The following is a 23740-nucleotide window of genomic DNA, read 5'->3' as shown; positions in this document are numbered from 1 at the left end:
AATCGGTCAGGTGTGCTGCAAGTGTCACTCGTGGCCCATTTTATCGATTCACCAACTGATCCACGGAGAAAAAAACATCTCGGTTAACGACGCGTTGCCAGCGACCATCCTTCCATTACAAGTGACTGTGAATCACGCGTTCTTATTTTCATTAGCATTTAAGCAGGCTGCGGGTTTCCAGCATTTTCAGTGTTTTATTTTCTTTCAGTTCCAACAGCATTCGTTCGAGATTTGAAGCCCAAAGCTGTGGGTAAACAAGGGGTGGTTGGGATTCTGCGGACAAATTCCTTCCTTCGCGGGAGGTACAGTGCATTTGTTCATCATTCTCGCTCGTTAAGTTGTGCAAAAGCATTATTCATTTCCACGCCGCCTACATTGTGAATTGTGATGTTTCTGTCCTCGCTTCTCGCCGTATCTCTGTGACACATGGTCACGCGGATGACGATACCGAGGGAAGTGTTGTAAAACCGCAGGGTAGCTATAATAATCACCCCGTTCGACTCGTTCTAGCGCATGATAATCAAGTGATAAACAACATCGATACTAGGCAAGATAGTAAAAAACCCACTTCTTCGGAAGAAAAGTCACAGCGTGTGCAGTGAAATCGAAGTGAATAGTGAAACGGATTTGAGGTTCGACCGAGTTCCCACGGCTCTCGGGATCAACAGCAGCACGCCAACATGGAGATATTTCGGGCCGTGTCGGATACGTTCTGGTCGACGAAAGTATGGCTTCCGCCGAACATCACCTGGGAGGACATCCGGCCAGGGGTGCGGGACGACGTGAGCTACGCCGACTACCGGCATCTGATCTATCCGATCCCGATCGCAGCTGTCATCCTGCTGCTGCGCAACGTCGTTGAACGGTACGTAGAGGGGTGGAAGGGTTGTAGAGGGGATAAAAGCATTATGGAATTATGGAGCCCACATGATACGCTTCCACGCTCCACGCGGGCGTTCTGTCTGTTGTTGGTTAGAAAAAAACAAATGCGCTCATACAACAACACCCGCCGCGCACACATAACCTCAATCGAACGATGATACCGTTTTCTCGACTAGCGCAAAGTGGATGCGCGCGTTCGCCGCGCAGCATAACCCGTGCCCGCGAAATTCGGTCCGGAATGTTTTTGCGCTGTGGAACGTCGCTCTCTCGCGTCGTCGTGTCCATTACGGGAAAACGGTTACGCCCTTATAACTTCCCGAAACGGGAGAAATCGAAAAAGAAACCCATTCATTCGGTCCATCTGGAGGAGAGGAGTCGAATGATCACTGCAGAGACGCACATCATCTTATTGCTGGAAGATTCGTTCAAGCGCGGCATAGAAGTGGCCACTCGGTACGAAAGGAAGGGAGTGCATGGTCTTATATATTTCTATTTTTCTTTTCTACCCCACTCGCCCATTATCGTCCGCAAGTTTTACTCCTACCAAACCTCTGTATTTCAAGCGATAACCTTTTTCCTGGTCCGTGGGTTTCAAATGACCGTACCTATTTTCCGTTCACCATATTCTTTCCCGTGTGAGCCTTCGCTTAACGATGCAGAGGGAACTACGCGGGGAATTTTGTTATTGATTATTTTTGGGAATGTCTTCGGAATGGAGGTGACATTCGGGCGGCATGCAAACGGTGAACCAGACACCGGTCCGGTCTTTTAACACCGACGCTCACGTGCATGTTGGAACGGGGTTTGGCAGAGGGAAGGTACGAGGAGTGTTTGGCCAGCGGAAGAGTTATTGTTGGTGGTGCTTTACCGGATGGTTAGGGCAAGTTACCTATAGCCCTTAAGTAGTGAATTTGCTTTATACAATTATTTCTGAAATATGTTTTAATTCCCAAACAATTTCAGAAAGAACCAATCTTCATTGAATATTAGAAAAAAATTGAAAAATGCCGGACATATCATATATATTAAGACTTGAGCTGCTGGACATGCAGACATATGCAGGCGGAACAGAGTTTTGGTATACTAGATTTCTATGGAACAAAATACTTTATTGAAGCTTATGCTGGTTAGATCACGGCCCAGTAGCATAAGGGTTACATAGCGACAACGGTCCCTGGCCAGTTTCTTGGGTCTTTCCGAGTTTTGTAAACCAAATAGAGTTGAACGTGTAGCTATTACTCAGGAGAAAAAGGACCATTTGCTTTTCGATAGCACGAGGTTGTACTGTCCTCCTCCCTAGCTTGACTCCACCCAAGCTAGTAGTCAGAGTTTGACCCATTGACACGCCAAGTAAGTTTTCGGTTAATAGGATTAATCATGATTTACGGTCCGATGTGCCTATTAGACACGCTCAATCGATGAGTTGGGAGCGCCGTAAATGCTAGTTTTATTGCATTATTTTGCTCGTCCGTTTTTCCATAGAACTGATGGTTGTTTGCTTTTCAGTTTGACCCTTTTAACATCCTGATTCCTGCGTGCTGTAAATCCCTATAGAATCGCTTGGAAACGACCGTCACGAAATACACACATTTAAAATTGTTCATTCGAAAAATGTAACCAGTTGAAAAATGTGGTGACCAACGAACGCACGAATAATATTCGCTACGAAAGCATGATCCGGGCAAATTATAACGTTGACGATAAGAATCGGTTGACTTCGACCTCCAATGGTTCATTATCACCCAGCTACACCGCCGTGACTCGTTCAACGTCCAACGAAAAACCGACGCGACCCCGGTGGACACGGACTTGCGGAGCTTCAGACCCCGGCGAGGACTTAGCAGCCACCGGGTGATAGTGGGTAATCTAATCGAACCCCGCATGCCAAACGTTGCAAAATATGCTGCCCAACAAGCTGAATATACACGGAAACACAAGGCCGGCCGAGCCGGGAAGGGAGGAAGTGGCGAAGGTTCGGGCCTGTCGTTATGCAATGATTAATCCTCGATGATGAATCGTCATGGTCATAAAAACACACACTAACATATGACGGCAGTTGTTTAAACAAACAAAACGAAAAACAATCGTACGATTGATCTCAATTTTGGTATCGCGAACAAATGTCGATCATGATTTTTTTTCGTATTCAACAAATTCGAGGTAATAGAGAACCGTAATCAGGCTTGATCGGAATCATGACTAACACATTCCTATGCTGCGGGGGACTTCTTTTGAAAACAGGTGAATCACCCGCACTCGGTGTCGTGGTGTTGTGCGTACGCCAACGATTATTGTGCCGGTTCTCAACGACGGATTCCCTGAAGTAATCAGACAAATTGTGTTTGTAGTAAATTTATGTTAACTTATATATTATTTTAATACGATAAACTTGACTTATTACTTGACAGTTTATTTTTCATTTAATATGCAAGAAGAAGAATTCAAAAATTAGTCGAATTCTTTCAAATATTTCTTATCTTCCATCTGCCTTTCTCAGCGATACGAGCAGTAGATTGCCTCATAAGCTGATACCATTATATTAGGACTTGGTCTTATTTCTGTTTAATTTAGTATGAGTGCAGAAATGACTTTCAAATAGACCGACCAGAACAATTGCATTCCCAGCACTCGCCAATGACCTTCTGAAAAACTATTATCATTCCGTTTCGCCGGGTGCGAACACTTCAGGAAAACTGAGAGGAAAAATGATAGAGGAATATAAAATGCACTTCAAACGGACCGTTAACTGGTACTTCACCGACGAACCTTTGGCTACGGCGCTGATTTCCGTTATCGATAACGCGTCACCAGAATGACGTACCGCATCGCGCGCAGTCGGGGAAGCCTTAGTCATCGCCCGCGGTAGAAGGTTTTTTTTGGGATCAAACGTCGTAACCATAAGTCACTTTTGATAATTTTTTCCTTTTTCAAAAATACATTCCTTTTTGATAACGTTACACCAAGTTGGGAACAGAGTACTACACCGGATGAAAGTGATTTCACATTGTGTTCTTTCCTACCCAATTGTACCGGTTCTTCGTTTTCGTTAGATGGATAACTTTGAAAACATTCTTCCCATTTTTCTTCCCTTAATTTCCTGCAATTTTTGGAATGTTTTTTAGTAGCACTCGAAACGATAATCGGTTGTGTTTTTCCTTTTCTTTTTTGCTCGTATTCATCATCAACAGCGCTTGTACGCTCTTATCGCTTGCGTACTTGCCTTTTCTGGGGCACTATTATCTACCTATTTCCCTCGCCTCGTATCAGCTTATCACCTGGTGGTGTGGGTCCTGTGAGAGTTGGGTCATTTTGTTGAGCAGGCACAATGTGTATACCATTTTTCGGTAGCGTGCCTTCTTCATGTATGATGCATGTACTGTTATTGTCAACAGTATTTACACTCTGTAGCTTTTAGACTAATTTCTAATTCGTTTTCCTAAGCGTATAGACGTTATGTTTCAAATTGCACCACTCTCGAGGCCTTATTTAGATCCCCCAAATTGATGGGCCAAAAGAGCACGCTGCCTTAACGCAAATTTTTGTTGAGTCATTCGTGAAGTGGTTAATTTTTGTGTGTTCTCATGCATGTTCGTTCACTTTCGCCCAAATGATTCGGCGACTTTGGGTTCTTTTTGGTGGACCAGCAAAGCGAAGGTGTGGTGTGCGCCCTTGGTGACACTGCTAACACAAATGGCAACGGTTGGCCGTTGTGCGTATTATCTGAAGATATAAACATTGCTTAAATCCAGGCCTTTTTTCCAACCATCGACTTGCGATAATGCAGCAACGATAAGCGACGCACCGCGTGTTGTGTGTGGCGGGAATTTTGGGGAAGGCTTCCTAGGGTTGGGTAGAAAAAAACGGTACAATATCGTCACGATTTTCTTCGCTAATGCTTGCGTTGATGCACTCGGACTCCCTTGGCGATGATGAGGCATCACGCCACATTTCGCGCTGTCTACAGTTTCGTCCAGGTTTCGGGCGGGGGTGTAGCTAATCCTTCAAAGCGCCATTTGGACCAACGGCTGGCTAGACTTCCTCGGGTGTGATTCAAGTGCACCCGTGGCTGGGTTAGCACGTGGGGGCGTTCAAATCACCCTGATAAGCCGAAAGCGACTCATGAGTTTTGACTGTCGGAAGACTTTCGCGAGGAGGTTCGCATGATTGAATTTCAATTTTTTTTTCCGAACTCGCCCTAAGTTGGTTTAACTTGGACAATTCGGCGGGTCCCTTCAGCTTTACCTTCATCGATAAGTTATCGTGGACAACAAAGTCATTCTACCGATAGTCGCATTTCCTCCGGTTTGGAATTCGAACCCTTGCTTCTCTCGGTGCCCGGAGAGATGTGACCGCCGTAACACGGACCATTGCCATCCGTTATCGTTGGCTTGGAATGACTGGTGGAGGCCAACGGGTGAACCATTGCATATCAATATAAATCGGTTCTTCTTCCCTCAACACACCCCGCTGGCGTGGGTTTATTTATGTGGGGTGCGGGTTAGGGTGCTCGACGAGATTATTGACGAAAATTGGGGTCATGTATTTTGTAATAAGTGTGCACACATACATTACATGTGTACCTACATACAGACCGACGAGTATACACCATAGGGTATGATTTGCGTGAATAGTTATTGAATAGATTGAACTCATCACCCAATAGATCATGAATGGGAATAATTCTATTGTGTGTCGAGCAGTTTCTAGTTAAATCAGATGCGCTGTAAAAAATATCACCAATACTGTAACTCAACACTGTGAAGTATTATTTAAAATCATTTAGAAAGGGACCAATTAAATTTGGTCAGTTATGTTGACTCCTGTTGCTGCTAAAATTAATTGAAAATGATTTTTTGTTATATCCGGTGAAATGTTGTGCAGTCTCTATAATATTTTCCTAGTTCAGTTCAAACGCTAATATTATAAAATTTTGACTAAATATTTAGATTCCATGCTTTCTTCCAAGTACTTATTTTAGTTTCGAAGGGAAACCTTTGGGAATTTATTATTTTATTTTTATTTTTTTTATTATTTTTTTTCTAAAAGCGTTCGCTATGAGTAATCACGATGATTGTAGCGATGAACAAACGGGTGATTGAAGGCACTCTGGCATGATAAGAAATAATCAATTGTCCTCATAATAATAAGTTTGAATAATTTTGACTTTTGGCAATTCACGCTTCCGACGCTCTATTGAATCGAAACTAATGAATTATGTTTGGTATATGGTAAACGCAAGATAACAGACTACAACGACTCATCTTTTCTGTTTCGTTCCTTCTCCTTCCAGATTCTGGATTGCCCCGGTTGGCAAAGCGATAGGAATCAAGAGCACCGGACCAAAGCCCCCGAAACCAAATGCGGTCCTGGAAGCGGCCTACAACGTCAACAGTCGGCTCAATCACAAAACGGTAGGCAATCGGAGCAGCGAAAAGGATGGGTAACGGGCCGTTAGTGGTGCGGACACCACTCCGGTCGGTCGTTGGGGCCAAAGTGTTGCTGCTGCTTGGGCGAATGTAAACATCACCGCTCTTGCCAGGTTAATGAATATTAAACCAGCCGACCTTTCAGTGTCGGAGCGGAACGTTGCTAAAAAAAACCCCTGCACGTGTGAAAAACTATCAAAGAAGAACAAACTTCGGGGATCTAGGTTGGGTGTCGCCTGGGTCAAACCGACCCAGTCCGGAGCGAAAATCGAAGCGTCCCTCTACGCTCCCAATTCCATGCGTACTCCTCGTGCTGGGCGCGATAGCAAAGCAATCGGAAAGACGAACGGCACGTCGACGTCGACGTCGAATGAATCACTCAAGCGCAGCTCGTCCGACCGGAAGTGATAAGCCGGCGCACATGGCCTCCACTCTCGGCCACCTTTTACCTTTTTTTTTTGACGTCCCACTCTGGCCTTTTCTATCTGTCAGTCAGTTCGAGTGTGTGTGTGTGTGTGTGTGTGTGTTTTAGGTGAGATTAAAGATTGAAGACAAGAAATTGCTCCGGATTTCCGGACCGGAGAATGACACCGAATCACCAAACGCCACACACTCTGGACTCTTTCAGCTGGAATTGTTTTTCACTGGATGATAATATTGATAGCAACGTATGCATGCAACGGGGTGGAGTTATTACGGTGCACCGTGGCGGTGTTGAATATCCATTAAAAACGCGGCCAGAAAGTGATCGTTATTGGGGGCTTTTCGGGCTTGATGGGATTGCAACAAACGCGGACGAAAAAGGAAAATAATAACTCTAGAGTGCAACAATAATTACTACCTATCACGAACGACACACCAGCCAAACCCTGGTCGGTCCAGTTGATGCGATGGATGCGATACTAGAATACACTGTTTTCGTCCGGTAATACCCTTTTTTTCTAGTGCTGGTTGGAGGAATTGGCTGCCGGCGTGTGGACACCGTGAGGTGACCGTCTGTCAGAAGCACCTGGCCACAACATACAATAAAAAGAACACCTATGCTATGCCGCGCCCCCTCCACGAGTGCGACAATCGATTGGACTTCCAAAACACGCCAAACAACCTGATACCCCCTGGGGGTCGGATTTGATGGAACAGCACAACGGCATGTCGCGACGGTGCCAAACCGGCGGTGTACGGTAGTGTGTCCACCACTATCGCAAGATCTAAAGCACTACGTCATTTGTCCACTACGACACGACGAGTAACGAAACGGCGGGCGACTCATTACGGCAAAATGGGTAATGCTCTAATGCTGGCTCGGTTCTAACCCCTTTTGTTGTTGATGACCAGTCGATAAGAGCGGGCGGGGGCACGCGTTGGCACGAGCTATGTTTACCCTCCGGTTCGAGCGACCACACTCCGATGCCGCGCGAAGCCCATTTCCATTTATTCATGACACCTTCACCTTTCACCACCAGCGCGGCAGCGTCTTGCTCGTTCCAAGTTTCGCCATCCGTTTTTGTAAGTCCTTATTTACTTGCTTGGCACGAGTGTTCCGCTAGGGGGACGCCAAAGCTTAATGGATTATGCCTTGGCTAAAATCCAAATTTAATATGCAAAAGAGAGATATGTATGTTTTACACTTTGCAAACATTGATTAACGAATGGTTTTTTTATATGAATGTGTGTTATGTTTGTTATGTTTAACGAATTTGCCCTTGCACTCGATGAGTTTCGATGCGAACAAAGATTAGGAAACCTCTCTTTTGGCTCCTTTTTTTGGAAATTCCATTCAAGCCAAAGTTTGGTAGAATTGTAAAAAAGAAAGAGCGCCTCACAACCCGATGGATTCCGGTCGGTAACGAGGATGGTCGTATGAATTTAACTCAATTAACAAACACGCCGGTTCCTTCGCACACGGTCAAGTTCGGGAGTCCGCAAACTTTTCATCTTCGCCATCCCTGACCCAGCGACGTAAGGCGAGCGGGGTGGAAGTTTAAATTGGAACTGTCGGATCGTTCTCTAGCGGGCGTAAAATATTGAATAATTCATTTTAATTAGACGATCACAAGTGACTAACCATGGCGACGCTGTACCGCATCGTACGAGAACTGATTTTTCTTCTTCCATTTTAGCGCTAAGATGGATCCCAATTCTGAACATTAGATGATGGCAGTTGCATCGAAATGAACGGCGAGTGCATTGATTAGATGCCGTAAGCACGACGATCCATCACAGGAATGACGATCCACCACAAGAATATTCTACGATCGTACGATCTTCATAAGCCTCACTTCCTTTCGAATCGCCTGGATACTTTCGCGTCCAGCACCGGAACCATGGTGGCGAGGTAGTTAAATGCTGGTCAATTGGAAGTCCAGTTCCTTCCTCCCACTTACGCCCACAAGTAGCAATTGCATGGCATAAACTACTATAGGAAGCCAAAGGTAGACATGTACAGCCAGTAAGGTTCTTTCCAAATCAAACCAACCTCGAGCGATTGTATGGGCATCCATGGTGTGTCTCCATCCCGGCTCCCCATTTGGGCGTCCGGCCACTGGTGGTAAAAAACAAAACACCCATCACCAGAACCTCCTTTAACTTTTGCATTCCGCGACAAACAACCCGCGGGGACAACGGCTGTGCCGGTGGAAAGGAGTGGAACTTACGTCGATGGAATATTTAATCTCGTGCTACCAGTGAAGAGACCAGTGTGTGAGTCCACGTTCATCCGCGGATGGTGTGTTGGTTTTACAGTCGTTGCCACCTAGCTTTGCTTCTAACCCACCGATTACTAGATGAAGCGCATCAACTTTTGTCCCTCAGACATCTGGTTTTGAACTAACTCACACACTTATGCCGCTAACTCATTAGCTTTTGTCTCGTGTTCATCTGGTTTTTACAAGAATATAAAGATGAAGGTTATTGTTATTACTAACAATTAAAGGATAAAGTGGTTCCCAAGATGGAAATTTTGTAAAATTATTCACAAATTATAGTTTTGTAATTTTAAAAATATACTGCAACGATTTTTTTTTTGGGTAAAAATAAATGGTAATTAACACAAATTAGTTTGAAAGCATCAATTCCTATTAAATTTTCTAATTCCTATTTTATTCTATTCATTTCGACTAGAGACAAAAGTACATGACGAAGAGACAAAAACAGATGTCTGCTTTCGTGATAACGCTAGACGGCAACGACTGTGGCTTTTCTAGACAACCCGAATCCCCGGTGCAGGAGGGGTGCGATTTTTGAAGGGCATGGTGCCGGTTCGTTGCCATCCCACTCCCCTACCCCATCTTCGCACGTGCCCACTACGCTGTGCTTTCGGGTGATAATGAACGATTGAAGTGAACTTTACCAAGTGACACCCATGCTTGCGGACGAACTGCAATGATGGAGTGTTTGCGAATCCCGATGCTTAGGTGGTCGTATGATCGCTAGTAGATGCTGCCGGTACCGGCAGCCAACAGCCGGTCTTTAGTTAGAGGAGATTATGTAAGCAAACCTTGCGCACGACACACACCCGTTGCAAGAGATCGTTCTGTGACCGTGTTATCGCCGCGACACGCAGTCAAAATGCATTCACTTAAGCCGAAGGATAAACAACAGCACACACTGTCGACACGTTCTAAAGTGAGGGGGAAAAAAATCCCCACTTTGCAAATGGGATGAATTATTTGCTGGAATTCGGTTGAACAAACGTCAAGCGTATTGTGGCACCAAAAGATTGCGTTCGTACAGAAAACCTTTTTCGTTTCGATAGGAATTTTCGTCTCGCTAGAGCAGACAAAGGGCAAACAATTTGATTACGCACATCGAAAGGTTCCAGCGGGTGCCCATCATGAATATTAAACGCGGGTGCGTTGGTTTGAGTTTGTAGGAAATCTTACGAGCGAAGAACGTGCCTCATTGAGCACTTGGTATGGAATGGGAAATTCGGGTCAACTATCGTCAACCCGTGAAGTTACTTCTATCATCGGTTTTCACTGTAGTGATTTTACTTTATTTTTTTTTTCATCCGACGAGGTTAGAGGGAAATTGTGGGACATCCGGCGTAGAGAAGATGGCCACCGTAAAGTTTTATTTCCAATTGGTTGGGTTTTTTGTTGTTGTGCATGTTGGATTATTCAAACCTTTTTTTTCTAGACAAACAAAGTTGAACATTGCCCAAACATCAAACGTTAGATTATTAATGCAACCAAGGTCAATATTACTTTGGAGCACCCGTTGCATCCCCGATGCCACGCTTGCCTTTCGTGCACCACTTGAAATCCGTTACAAACACGTAACTGTTTATTATCAATCTGCTAAACGGTGCTCGTGGCCGCTTCCAACAGACGCAAACGCACGCAGACCGTGTTCGAGCGAAGGTTTCGAACCATCGGAATACGCCTCTGAAACAAAACACTTGCTTGCGATACGCATTTCCCGTCGGGGCTTTCCTTCCCTCGATCTTTCGTTCTTCGTCGGAGAAAAGATTTTCCCAGTCGATAATATTTCATAACTTTGGCGCTTAAGATCCGCCACGACCGTGCTCGTCGACTTGGTGGAACGGGAGAAGGAAAGTCTTCGCTATTGAATCATCACCACTTGTTGCTCCATGCTCCGTTCGTTCGGATCTTTGGTGGTGCGATCGGCGTCGTTTGTTATCGATCGTGCCCCGAGAGACGTGCCGATGGTCTTATTTGAGTAAAGCGGTGGGTGATTTAAATTGCCCCATCCGGCGGGGCAGCCAACAACAGCAAAGAATTTTGTAGCGCCAAGTGTTTATTTAGGTCTTTTCATTTGCGGAAAAATCTCCCGTCATGCAACCGTTGCGGTTCTTGGTTTGATCGTACATAATGGTTGGTTTTATTACTTACTACTACACCCTGGCCGTACCGTAGGATGGCGCTCCTGGAATGGCTGAAAGGGAAAGTGAACCCGATGTGAAAGGCGGTGGAGAATCGGGGCGGGAATCCCACAAGACGACGACGTGCCCGAGGGAGCAAAAACATGCCATTTAATGAGGTCACATCGGTCGTAAACCCCGATGGAAACATGGAAATGCCGAGTGGATGTACTAAAATCGCCCTAGGTCTTGCACAATGTTACAATGGTGGGCAAGAGCGGATCAGTTCTAGGTCGCGTGGTAGTGAGAAGCGCTACTAGGGAGGATATAAAATTGTTTTTTGCAATGATTTCTACTATAGTCTGAATTTGTAACAATTATTACAGCTTAGTTCGTACCAAAGATCCCCAATTATAATCTAGTGTACTTGATTTCTCATTTTTCAAAATAATTTTAACTAACTAAATGTTTGCTCGATATTGAAAGTCATTTTGGCCAGCAATGTCAGGCCACCACAGTTCCTGACGGAGTAAACAACAGCGTGTTGGACGTTAGTGTGTTAAGCCTGCATATTTTCACCTTGTATCTTTTCGGTAAAAGAAGTGCCAAGCCAGCCTGCTCACTAGTGGCCAATGAAGCCACACTAGTGATGAATCCGTACAAAACGAGGTTACAGATATGTTATACTTTCGTTAACATATGTTTTATTTTCACTAACGTATTCTTTTTTTATGGAAATTGGATGATTTGCCACTTATATTTTCAAAACAATTAACTGCTCGTAGTTGCTACTTCGATATGGCAACACTTAACACTTTGTTGACAGAGCCTGAGTATACTCGGGCTAGCTTGGCTTAACGTTGTGATGGCAAGACGAACATGTTCGTAGCAAGCGCACATGGTAGGTAGAGATTGGAGCAACTCTATACACGCATACTTTGATTGCGGCATATTTCTCCCAGAAAGTGCCTGTCAACAAAGTGTTAATTCTACTTGAAGAAAAAGACTTTGAACACATTTGACTCAAAGACTGGAACTGGAACTGGTTCATGTTGAATGACACTGTTTTCTCCCATCTCTCTCACCCGCTAGATCGTACGGATGATGAAGCAGGTGGACATGACCGAGCGGCAGATCGAGTACTGGTGGAGAAGGCGCCGGGCCCAGGACAAACCGACGACGCTGGTAAAGTTCTGCGAAACGTCCTGGCGGTGCATCTACTACACGTACAGCTTCATCTTCGGCTCGATCGTGATGTGGGACAAGCCGTGGCTCTGGGACATCAAGCAGTGCTGGTACGGCTACCCGCACCAGTCGGTGACGAACGACATCTGGTGGTACTACATGATCTCGATGGCCTTCTACTGGTCGCTGACCGCGTCGCAGTTCTACGACGTGAAGCGGAAAGACTTCCTGCAGATGTTCGCTCACCATATGATCACCATCCTGCTGATGGCGCTCAGCTGGGTGTGCAATCTGCACCGCGTTGGGTCGCTGGTGCTGCTGGTGCACGATTGTGCCGACATTTTCCTGGAGGTAGGAATGCGTGCGTGCGTGCGTGCGTGCATTCACGAGCGTATCCAAAGTTTTGCCTAAACGGGGTTATATATTGTTCCTCTTCTGTTTACCTAAACCAGTCCGCCAAGCTGACAAAGTACGCACAGTACCAGAAGGTGTGCGATACGCTCTTCGCCATCTTCACCGTCGTCTGGATCGTGACGAGACTGATGTTGTTCCCGCGCGTCATCTACAGCTCGTCGGTTGAGGCGCCACAGATTTTGCCCATGTTCCCGGCGTACTACATCTTTAACACGCTCCTGATACTGCTGCTGGTGCTGCACATCGGCTGGACCTATCTGATTATGCAGATCGTGATAAAGGCGATCAAATCGGGACAGGTACGTTAGGGCTCAACATCATCCTGCCTCCTTAGTACCGTTACGTTCAATGGCAACATATTGTTCCGTTTTCAGATGGAAGGTGACGTGCGGTCCAGCTCCAGTGAGGAAATCTCCGACAGCTCGGAAAACTCTCGTCCCATCGTATCGAACGGCGGTACGCCGAAAAAGCCGCACCCGCTGAGCAAGAACGGCACCACACCGCAAGCAAGTGCTTCCCCGAAGAAGAAACAGTAAAGCGATAATCCTACACTTGTTTCGCTAGTATCTGGCTACTCATCACCAAGAAGCGCATCACGAAGTGCAAATGCAACAGCAGCAGCAGCACCGGTAACAGCAGGAGAAGAATTTCTGCTCGCGGTCGGTCAACCAGAAAAAGACCACACAGTCACAGCCGGGAATCAAAATTACCAACCGAAGAGAACAATTTCGCTTCACAATTTGCCGCTTCTCCTCTGCGTGCCTGTCTGCCCACGGTTAACCTACAAACGGGACGGGGGACTGTTACCTTCACCCGTATTGACCACCACTCTGAAGCCCTTGCGTGTGTTTGCTAGTGCCGTCGGTTTTATCCGCTCCATTTGAATCGCGACTCCCTACCGGGGGCTGCACTACTGTGTGCTAAGCTCGAAGTTGTCACTCCCGAGGGTAGGTGGGTTTCTTCTTAGAGAATAGATATGTTGCGGAATTAGCTCCAAAAATAAGGCGCATATAAGGTAGACACGAAGCACAGGGCTTGTGCAGAAACCAGTTATAAATCATTATTATTTAGTTTGTGGATTCTTTTTTCTTTTTTGTTTGTTTCTATAACACACTAAACTTAAGCTATAGAAGATTTAGGGAGGGCGATCAATAAACACACAGAATTGCAGTCTTTGAGAATCCCTTGTTTTGGGAGGTGAAAATATCCATTGTAATGGGGATGGGCGAGGCGCTAGCGAGGAAATGATAAACTAGACGAAGGGATAATAACAGTCGAACAAAAACAAAAAAATAGGACGAAGACACACTTGATACAACAGAAGTACGACGCGCAGTTAGGGCAAAGATTATATTATCCGCAGAACGTATTAGGCGGGCGGAACGAACCATAGATAAGTATTTATTAGCTAAGGAAAAGAGTAAACAAATGGTGGAATAAAACTGAAACTTCATAAACAAAACTGAACAAACCATAAAATCCCCCTTGGGATGGTCCAACGAACGAGTCAATAGCTTTTTCTTAATACCGGTGTCGCATTTGTTGTCCCATTTGGAAGGAGGAAACGCTGAAAAAAAAACATTTGTATTTGTGTTGAAACAAACGCGGCCGCTTTTCGGAATACTCCGGTCATTTTGGGAGTATTGAAAATGATAAACTTTTCGACCGTCATTAGTTAAGTGCTTAGAACCCGCAAAAAGTTTGCTGATACGGGCGAACTCATACCGAACAAGACATTCCGTGTCTACATCTTCGTTTTACGCAAAAACATAAATAATATGTTGGTCGGATGATGAAAATTTTTTCTCAGTCATTTTGTTTTGTCACAAAGTAAAGTTGGTTGAAATTGATCGGTGAACGGTGAAAGGAATGTTTTAAACTCACGTTTTCAAACGACGGGGATCAGTTGGATAGTGAACCAAAATACATTATTATCAGCTTTAAGCTGTAGAATGATAATAAGCGCAAAGCTTCATCCCCAACGGATCCGATCGGGACGTGGTGCAGGTGGCTAAACTGGTTAACCTTAAATATAAACTGGTTGGAAGGAGGAAATCGGCTGCTGTTCATATGAATAATATAAATTAGAAATTAATACCACTCCACTTCTATAATGGCTGAAAAAGAAAACAAAAACATCTTTGGATGCCGACCGCGGGGGTTTCCAGTGAATATTTGATAAATTAATCCAGAACCTTGGTTTGCAATAGAACTTCTTTTCAATACAACTAAATTGAGAAAACTGTGATGTTGTAAATCACCATCTTTACCGATTTTTACCTCATTTTTCAAGGCATTCGCTTCCAATTCATACTCTTTATGTTCCCAGCGGGACAGAATTCACTTTTAGTTGCAATTGCCCGTCAGGTGTAGGATCTTGACCTAATTAAAATTTCCACCATCCCTTGTTAATCCCGAGTATAAACAAGCAAATTAATTTTGAACTCTCCAAAAATTAAATGTAAATGCGTATGGTAAGAGATCGAAAAACTGTTGTTCAGAAAAGAAGTGGGCTTAGCGGAAAAAGCGGCTTTTGAAAAGTCGCATTGCGATAGTGATAAGACATTAATTAAAAACAAACTAACGAAACGAGAGGAAAAAAAAGGAATAAATAATGCGATGTTGAAGGTAATCAAAAGCGTTGTAGAAAACAGATAAACAAGGGGTTGGGATTTTCTTTTATAAACTCTAGATAAACGACATTGAAGTACATTTACTACTATATAGTTCCGCTTGTGAGTGCCCGTACGTTCCGCACTCATCGAACGGTGGAGCATCTTTTTGCACAGCTCCCCAAACCAACAACCGCGGATTGCATTATCGAATGTGTATAGATTAAAGTTAGTATAACCCCATTGCCGCGATGTTTGCAGCGTGTTTGTGCTTAGTTTGTGGGGGTACTGTGCGTGGGGTTGGGGTGCTGTCGTTTGCGCCACAACCATAACCACGAGTGTATTTTTCGACGCATATATTCTCCTGTTGCATCCTATTGTTTTCTGTTTACATCTCGACGCGGGTTAACCGAAATGGAGGGAATGGTGTTGGCAAGGAACATAGGAACTAAACACCCCGTACCAGCTTTTTTGACTAAATGTTCTTCAATACACAACAACAACCTTTATATACATGTAACAAACCAAACTTCTTCTACTTTTGTCGGGTGCCAGAGGGAGGAGGTCATGGGTAGTGGCCACTGTGTAGACTGGGGGGAGCGGCGAGTCACGTGTTACAGAGGGTAAACGCATAAACAGTCTAAATAAACCAATAGAAATGGAAAGTAATAACGAGGTCTTACTGTTTCAGAGAAACAACACGATGGGGACAGGGGGGCAATGTTCGCAAGTTCACAATACAATTAAAACACAAAACATATCACATGTAAAAAGTGTTGTTGAATTATCCGAAATTAATCGCTTTAATAGTTTTTACTCAAACTCCAAAGTTTTTTGAAATGGTTTGAGCAGAAATGAAAGATGTCACGTGGTATAAAATTTAAAAAATATGCCTTTTCTTTATTTTATCATCTTACGTAAGCTTTTTACAATCGATCTTCTTAAACCACTCATGTCGTTTTTTACAGGATGCACTGTGACACTCCGTTCTAGAACTTTTTCGCCCCGAGTGTTCGTCCGTTTCCCCAATCTTTGCTGCAATCTTCCGTTTGTACCATTTACGACGCCTTTCTGTGACGACTCCAATCTTTAACGTGATTTTCCGTATTGCTGTTTTGATTCTGGTGCTGTTACGAATAGTGGTTTGGCTTGTTTGTTGTTTTTACATGATTCGTTTGAAGTCATTTACAAATTGTGCTAATGCGCTTGTATTGAAAACTGACGAAATCGGTTGCAATGTGGGAAAGATATCTTATTGAACAAACAGCCATTGCGTTCAATAATATCCCACAGTAGGTTCCCGCTGGAGGTTGAGACTGTTGGAAGCTGCCGTTTCCTATCGCTCAGAGTAGTTCTCGTGACTGTTGTTAGTTGTGTGGTGCAAATAACAGTTTTGTTCTTAGTCGATGTATTTACAAAGCATTCAGCCACCGTTCACAGGTGTTTTTTTTAACTCTTCGTTGTATCTATCATTGCTTTCACTGTTTTTACCCCTTATATTAAGTTGGATTTACCCATGTTATTATCACGCAAAACTAGTAAACCTCCTCCTTTATCTCTCGGTCCGATGAGATGAGGGTACGAGTATCAGTGGTGAGTGGGTGCGGGGGGCATTCATCTAGGCTCGGTGTGCTTCGCGTACATTTTTTCACACAATTTGCTCAAACTTAACATTGCACACCGTCGTCACGCCCGCCGCCCCCTCGCTCGGTCTGTCCTCCCACAGCCGTTAGACCCATTCGGCCCGGTGCTATGACTTTTTGCCTCCGAGCAGTGGCGTCCGTTCGGCCGCTGCCGCCGACGACGATGAAGAGCTCGATGGCCCTGCGGTTCCTCCACCGGCACCCGTACCGATGATGCCCGGCGCGATCGTGCGCAACGGGTGGCTGACTAGCGATGGCTGGACTACCGAGCCGAACGGGCGAATATTGCCCACTCCCAGGAAGCGGCCAGCCGCACCGCCGCCCGACGGTCGATGGAAGGCGCCCGGTGGCGGTGCGTCCATGTCAAGCTGCAAGCTAGCACCTTGACGTCGCAGCTGGAAGGAAGAGAGGAGAGAAGATGGAAAGTGTGAGGTGTACGTTAACTAATGAAAATAGAAATTAGAATACAAAAAAGATGGGAGCAGAAACGGTTCATGAAAACTTTAATTGGATTAAAAACATTATTCTCTAATTGCAACATAACAATGGAGATAACAGGAATCCAGAGAACAGGAACAATGCGCCAAATGAACGAAAAAAGAAAAGTAATTGTCGGAAAAAAGGAGTTGAAGTAGCAAATATGATACAAATGAATCTAAAATGATGAAAATTAGTTAATTATTGAAAAAAATAGAAGGTATTTTATCTTTTCGTTGTTATTATGGAAAATTATAAATTTAGAGGAAAAGGAGTCAGTTCAAATATTAACGAAAATAGTGGAATTGCTCGGTTCAATGGTTAATTGAAAATGAATAGAACTAAAGAATGGACTAAAGGAATCGTAATTGACTTAATCGAATCAAACCAAAAGGATAACAAGACAACATGTTTCATTCGGGTTCACCAAACCCGTACTTACATGATTGTGATGCAACTCGTGCAGGTACAACGTACTAAGACACATGTCGGCGGTCGTAAATTCGTGCGGTGCCTGCACATACGCCGGCATATCACCGTAGAGACTGTGGAACGAAAGGAACGGATGCATTATGGGTTCCCCCTTGAAGAAAGGCACTCGTTGGATCTTACCTCGACAGCAGCCCATTGCGGGAGCCACTAGCAGGACCTTCGCGACGCGACATGCCTCCGCGCGTGCTGAAAATCATCCCCTCTCCACCCAACGCCGGTGTCGCTCCGTAGCGACTCGCTTCCACTTCCGGATCGCCACCTTGCATGCGACCAGCTCCGACCGACGGTGGTGGTTCCATCGAGGGACCACCCATGCCCGCATTCTCGTCATCGTTCTCATTGATGTCGGCCAGGAAGGTGCTCCGCGTGGGCATCGGTGGTACCACCGTGCTGGCGTCGGTCAGATTTTGCTGCAGCATCCGCTCAAAGTCGTACGACGGTGGCGAAAAATGGTAGTGAGATTGCTGCTGCTGCTGCTGTTGCAGTTGCTGCGGAGGGAGGTGTACGGCCGGGGGTTGGTGAACCGCAGCACCCATCGGTGTCATCGGAGGTATGGGCGAACCGAACCCACCGAGATGCATCGAAAGTCCCAGATGCTGCGAGTTGGACAGATTGTGCGTCTGCAGGATCGGCTGAATGATGGAGGAATACTCCGCACCCATGCTCTCCATCGATAGCAGACTCTGTCCCATGGCGGTGGGGTTGTGCAGCCCGAGCATCATACCCCGCTGGCGGTTCAGGTCTTGCAGCGCGTGACGTTTTATGCCCTGCACGAATTGTTTCGCTTCCGGTGGCATCTGCCAGGTGGGATTGGTGAGCGTGAAGTGTACGAGGGACAGCTCGATCTTGCCATGTTCGCCCTGATTGTACGGCGTGGCACCGAGCGGCGGTGCGGGACGACCACCGGTACCGATTGCTGGCGCCGGTCCTCCCGGATCCGATGTGGGCGTGATGAGAGGCGTTTCACTTTCGCTATCCTTGTCGTCCGCCACGACCGGCACCTGCCAGTTTGGATTGCCATGCTTCCGTACGTCCATCTGGGCGAACGAGCAAACGTCGCCCACCCCGATGACGTCCACGGTAAAGTTGCGGAAGAAATCGACCAGCTGCTGTGATTTCGGGCGGAGATCGTACAGCAGCACAAACGGGGCCACTAATGGGCTGAACAGTTCGTTCAATATGTACATCTAGAACAGAAAAAAGATATCACCTCGCATAAGACAATGACCACACAAAAGTAAACGCGCAGCTAAAGACCTACAATTTTCAGTTGGAAAAACAACTCAAATTGATCTCGCACGTGTGAAGAGTGCGCGTGGCCACGCCATGTCGCCGGAAGGTAGTGTACGTGCGCCAGCACGTTTCTTAGCAGCTGCTCCGGACACCAGACCATATTTTCATCCGGGATGAGCGATCTAACAGAAAGGGAGCGTTAAAACAGATTTCATCCATCGTCTTTCCTTCGGTGTGATATAAATCGTTTTACCTTGCGACCACGCTGATCATTCCCAGGACGGTGAAGAGTGTAAACACGTGTTGCACCTGAAATACATCCTCGTCGTACACGGCCAACAGCAAAATAAGCGATGCTACGCCACCCGCATCGAAGGCAATGTTTCTACAGGACAAATAATTAGCATTATTTTCTTCCATGCCAGTCGATTTTAAACTCTTCTCAATCAACGAACCTACCTAGCGATAACGGTCAGCAGTGGGGAAGAGAACGAATTCATATACTTCACTGCCGGTCGGTAGGCACGCGTAAGTCGGGCGTCCAGCTCGTGATCGAGCTCGTTGAAGTGGCGCAGGTAGAGCTTCCCGTACTGAGACCAGCATCGAATGCCGAGCGTGCCGGGTTCTTTTTTGATCAGCTACAAAAGAATACACATCGGTGAAGGTAGGACTAATGTCTTCCCGGTCGATCGTCTTAAACTTACGTCGGCATAATTGAAAAAGAAGTACATCAGCTGGCAGAGGAAGATGAACGGTGATAGGGCGAGGTTGGCTATGGCAACCCAGAGGATTTGTTTGGACAGTTTCGCGGCCAACTCGGAGCGCATGCTGGGCCGCTTGTACTCCTCCCGCAGATGCCAGTTGTTTTCGAACGGCGACCATGGCCCCCCTGTGATTTACAACGTAGGAAATGGGAATAAGGAACGTTCCTAACGGTTTGCGGCTCGCACGGTGTACTTACAGAATAGAATTAATCCTATGTTGTAGCGTAACGCTTGACTCATTAGTACTACGTTTCCTAGTAATGGCAGCTTGGTCGTGGCTGGTAGCAGCGATTTGTTCATCATGGCTACCATGTAGTTTTTAAACCTGAAACCAAACGTTTCATCCATTAAAACCCATCACGAAGCATTTTCTCGTGTGCGGTGACCACCTTACCTTAAGATTCTATGGTAAATATCTAGCTCAGTCAGTTGCTCCTTGTTGATACTCATCTGTATCTCGGATTGCACCTCCCGAATGCACTTTTGCACCTCGTGCCAGGTGAGATTGTCCAGGTCAGCCTGTGAACGGAGAAACCGATCAGTGGTTGATGTCACACAACTGCCAAAAGAAATGCCATAACTTACATCATCGATTTTCAGCGCCGTATTGTAAAACATTTTAATGTCCCAAAATTGAAAGAATTGGTAGAAAAATTTGAACAACCGAAACATCCAAAACAGTCCGGCCAGCAGCAACGCCAGCCACTGGAATCCACCGAGTGTGGCGGCACACTCCGGCATGCTTATCATGGCATCGCTTAGGGACACTTTTGTTTCATTTTCTATGATCTTGTCACTGTAGAATGTACAAAAAAAAAAAAAAAAGATTGCTTTGATTAAAACGAACTGTCCCCGTTGGCATTTGTGCACGCACCGGAAAAGAGTCTCATAGCTGATGCAGTTGAACATGTACGTGATCAGCACAACCACGAACACAAACTGAAACAGTTCGAACAGCTTCTGCAGCATCATCACGTAGAAACCGTGCTTTTGATGGTAAGTGTAGACCCGGGTGAAAAACGAATCCAAATCTTCTATGTGGTTCCATCGTGCTAAAACGGAAAAGACACCGAATGTCGTCAAAACGGTACGGATGGTCATCACACCGCCGACATTCTTACCTTTGCTCGTTTCCGGTACAACGTGGATCACCTGCGGTGTGTCCTCCTCCTCGATCGTGGGCGATCCCGGCGGTTTGTCGCCGGCGAACGGGTTCGTGTCCTGGTTCGTTAGCGTGTCGTAGGTTTTGGTGTCGTACTGCCTGTTCGATGTCATGGTTATGCCGCACACGCGCTCGCGTGTGGAATGCCCTTGTCCAGGGAACAGCGAATGCGGTGTCTGCGGTTGACCGTCTCAAATGTCGGTGTCGGATTGCGGTTTGCGCGACATCCAAAGGGATGCAAAATACACTCCGTGCGGTTATTTCGTCTGCGTCTCTGATTGGGATAGCCGCAGCAGCATCTGGGAACAAGGCCGGCCGATTAGATGGGTTTGCTAATGCAGCAATATTTTTCTTGTTTATAAATGTCAGAGGAAAATGTGGAGCAGCACCATCCTTGTGGAGTAAACAAATGCTGACTTGATTGGAGTGGAGTATGAAGCGAAAAAGAGGAAACATTTTAGAAAACGAAACGCCACGCGTGTACGGTGTGTGCACTTGATTCATCTGTTTACTAAACACTTGTTACTGATAACAATGAAGTACTGTTGTTGAATAGTGAATCATGTTTCATTGCTATCTGACTTTCTTTCGGTACTATGAAAGAATAGTTTTTTTATCCGTTTTGTTATCAATAAAGCATAAATTTCTCACTTTATATGATATTAATTACAAAAATTGTCTTTCTGATAACTGTACACCTATGTTTACGTTCCTCACTGTATGTTGTCAATCGAACAGATGGTAAAACAAGAAACAAGAAGCAAAGCGTAGACAACGTGAAGAAAAAACACGCGAAACTACGCGATCCATCCACACACACAACAAGTTGGGCGGAGAGGCACACACTAGCGCACACAGCTGGTCGCGGGGGCAACTTTTCTGTGGTTCAATGTCAACACGAAAAAAAAGGTAACAATTTCTTTTTTTTGCCATCAAGTATAGTTTTGCTGCTTGCTACTGAATTACGCACTTTTTGCTCAGCAAGCAATAATAACAACACCCCAATTGCTCACCTGGGTTGACTGTAAGAAATTGTTTTTTTTTTTTTTATGGTTGATGGGATGATGATCAACGCTTTGGCTTCCAAGATGAATTCCTTTTTCGTTCTTTAGTTAAAAGTGGAGATATTTGCATGCTCTGCGTTGCTGATACGAGCAAGGATTCTCAGCGACTCCGAGGCACTATCTCTTTTCAGTATGTTGACTGCGGTGACGGTCAATAATGATTCCTAACTGAGGAGGTTCGAGTGGGTCACATTTGCACGATTGCCCGCAAGTGCGTCACAACTTTGTTTTTTTATGTCTCCCCAACTCTAAACTAGGGGAGCTTCCTGCTGTTTACCGTGCACGATATCGGAAGGTAAGAGGAAAAAAATACTGGTTAGCTACGGTGGAGGAGATACGCTACATTTTAAAGACAAGCGGTTGGCACATCTATTGCCCATTGGCTATACAATGAACAACGAACACAGTTGCACTCGCCACACTTGCTCGCACAGCTGAAACCCTCTGTGTGTTTACGATCGTACCACTTTTCTACCAGCTGATTTCAATTTACATACGACCAGGTTACCGAAACATTCTGCTTTCGAAACAGAGCGCACATCAAGCGACGATCATGACTGGCGGTGCTGAAAGCCATCCGAGTGATTTAATAATATCAACATCCATGTTTCCTTCCCCTCCAGTTGAACGCCCTTATTTTTACCAACCATACCATTAATGCAGTAGGAATCAATGAGGAAGACTGAAAGCGGTGCGAAAATCTTAAACCACCGTTCGAGTGAGGCGTAGTTAAAATATTTTGCGTTGCGTCTGCACGGGTCTTCCTTTTTCCTGCTGCCACACGAGGCCCGTCGTCCGGTGGAGCACTGCTACCCACTCAAACAAAGGAAGTGCAATGCCACCGTCTGGGAGGGAGGGGGGCTGGCTTTTTTTCTTCAAACCTAGTTTCCCTTCAACACGCGAGCGAAGGTGTGTAGGAAAGAAAGGAAACAGTACCAGCGGTAATGCACAAACGCAAATGATTCACCGAACGTTTCTAGCGGGTTAAAGATGGTGCGAGCATCTTTACTAATTCACTTCACAAACTGGTGATCAACAGCATTTCGCGTTCTTCCGAAATCATGCTGGTTTTTTCGTTTTACCTACACACTATCTACTGCTGCTGCTGCTCTTGTTGCTGGTAATTCGCGAACTGACTTCGTAAGTGTGATGAAAATCAAAACAAGCGAAGGGATAGGATGCGACGGTGGGGGTGCTGCGAGGGGAATATTTGTTTTTCTGTCTATCATTGACAGCTGATAGGCGCGGTAACGTTTGATTTTGTGAGATATAGAGGAGGTTACACAAAGATAGAGATTAAAAATGCGTTTAAATTTGAACAAGGAAGCTCTATAAATGATATCAAATTTTACTTTTTACATTAAACATATTCTTAAGATCAAAAAACTCATATGAGGCCTTAAATAATGTAATTTAGAGAACTAAATTAGCGCCACCTGTATGTCAAACACTGAACTGGTCATAGTAATAAAATCAGTAAACACGAGGTTGACGTTTATCACGTCTCTTAGTGATGGGGAAACTGAATCCCAACAGGGATTCGAATCTTTCGATTCAAATCCAT

The 23740-nt window shown here is 45.4% G+C and overlaps 2 protein-coding genes across 2 annotated transcripts; one reads left to right on the top strand and one right to left on the bottom strand.

Moving 5' to 3' along the window:
- Positions 1-521: 521 nt before the first annotated feature.
- LOC131287088 (ceramide synthase 5) lies at positions 522-13409 on the top strand. The gene is made up of 5 exons (XM_058316104.1): positions 522-865; positions 6173-6293; positions 12223-12666; positions 12768-13028; positions 13104-13409. Exons 1-5 carry the CDS (start codon positions 681-683, stop codon positions 13263-13265), a joined length of 1173 nt encoding a protein of 390 aa, XP_058172087.1. The 5' UTR covers positions 522-680; the 3' UTR covers positions 13266-13409.
- A 3292-nt stretch (positions 13410-16701) lies between these two features.
- On the bottom strand, positions 16702-22949 carry LOC131289275 (autophagy-related protein 9A). Its single transcript, XM_058318492.1, has 13 exons — positions 22824-22949; positions 21072-21411; positions 20825-21002; positions 20536-20746; positions 20345-20469; positions 20148-20275; positions 19891-20075; positions 19646-19824; positions 19440-19571; positions 19215-19368; positions 18074-19140; positions 17904-18006; positions 16702-17379 (listed from the first exon to the last, which is right to left on the bottom strand). Exons 2-13 carry the CDS (start codon positions 21223-21225, stop codon positions 17092-17094), a joined length of 2904 nt encoding a protein of 967 aa, XP_058174475.1. The 5' UTR covers positions 21226-21411; positions 22824-22949; the 3' UTR covers positions 16702-17091.
- Positions 22950-23740: the final 791 nt, after the last annotated feature.

Source organism: Anopheles ziemanni, chromosome 3 (assembly GCF_943734765.1).
Source record: "Anopheles ziemanni chromosome 3, idAnoZiCoDA_A2_x.2, whole genome shotgun sequence".
NCBI classification, from domain to species: domain Eukaryota; kingdom Metazoa; phylum Arthropoda; class Insecta; order Diptera; family Culicidae; genus Anopheles; species Anopheles ziemanni.
Note: the sequence above shows the minus strand (reverse complement) of the source record. Positions and strands in the feature narration are given on the sequence as shown.

Excerpts from the sequence above, each read along its gene's own strand:
- LOC131287088 (XM_058316104.1), top strand. The coding sequence starts at position 681 with ATGGAGATATTTCGGGCCGTGTCGGATACGTTCTGGTCGACGAAAGTA. Across the intron at positions 6,294-12,222 it reads GTCGGCTCAATCACAAAACG|ATCGTACGGATGATGAAGCA; the intron begins GTAGGCAATCGG and ends CTCACCCGCTAG. Across the intron at positions 13,029-13,103 it reads AGGCGATCAAATCGGGACAG|ATGGAAGGTGACGTGCGGTC; the intron begins GTACGTTAGGGC and ends TTCCGTTTTCAG.
- LOC131289275 (XM_058318492.1), bottom strand. The coding sequence starts at position 21,225 with ATGACATCGAACAGGCAGTACGACACCAAAACCTACGACACGCTAACG. Across the intron at positions 19,825-19,890 it reads TCTTTTTCAATTATGCCGAC|CTGATCAAAAAAGAACCCGG; the intron begins GTAAGTTTAAGA and ends ATTCTTTTGTAG. Across the intron at positions 19,141-19,214 it reads TGTTTTTCCAACTGAAAATT|ATGTACATATTGAACGAACT; the intron begins GTAGGTCTTTAG and ends TTTCTGTTCTAG.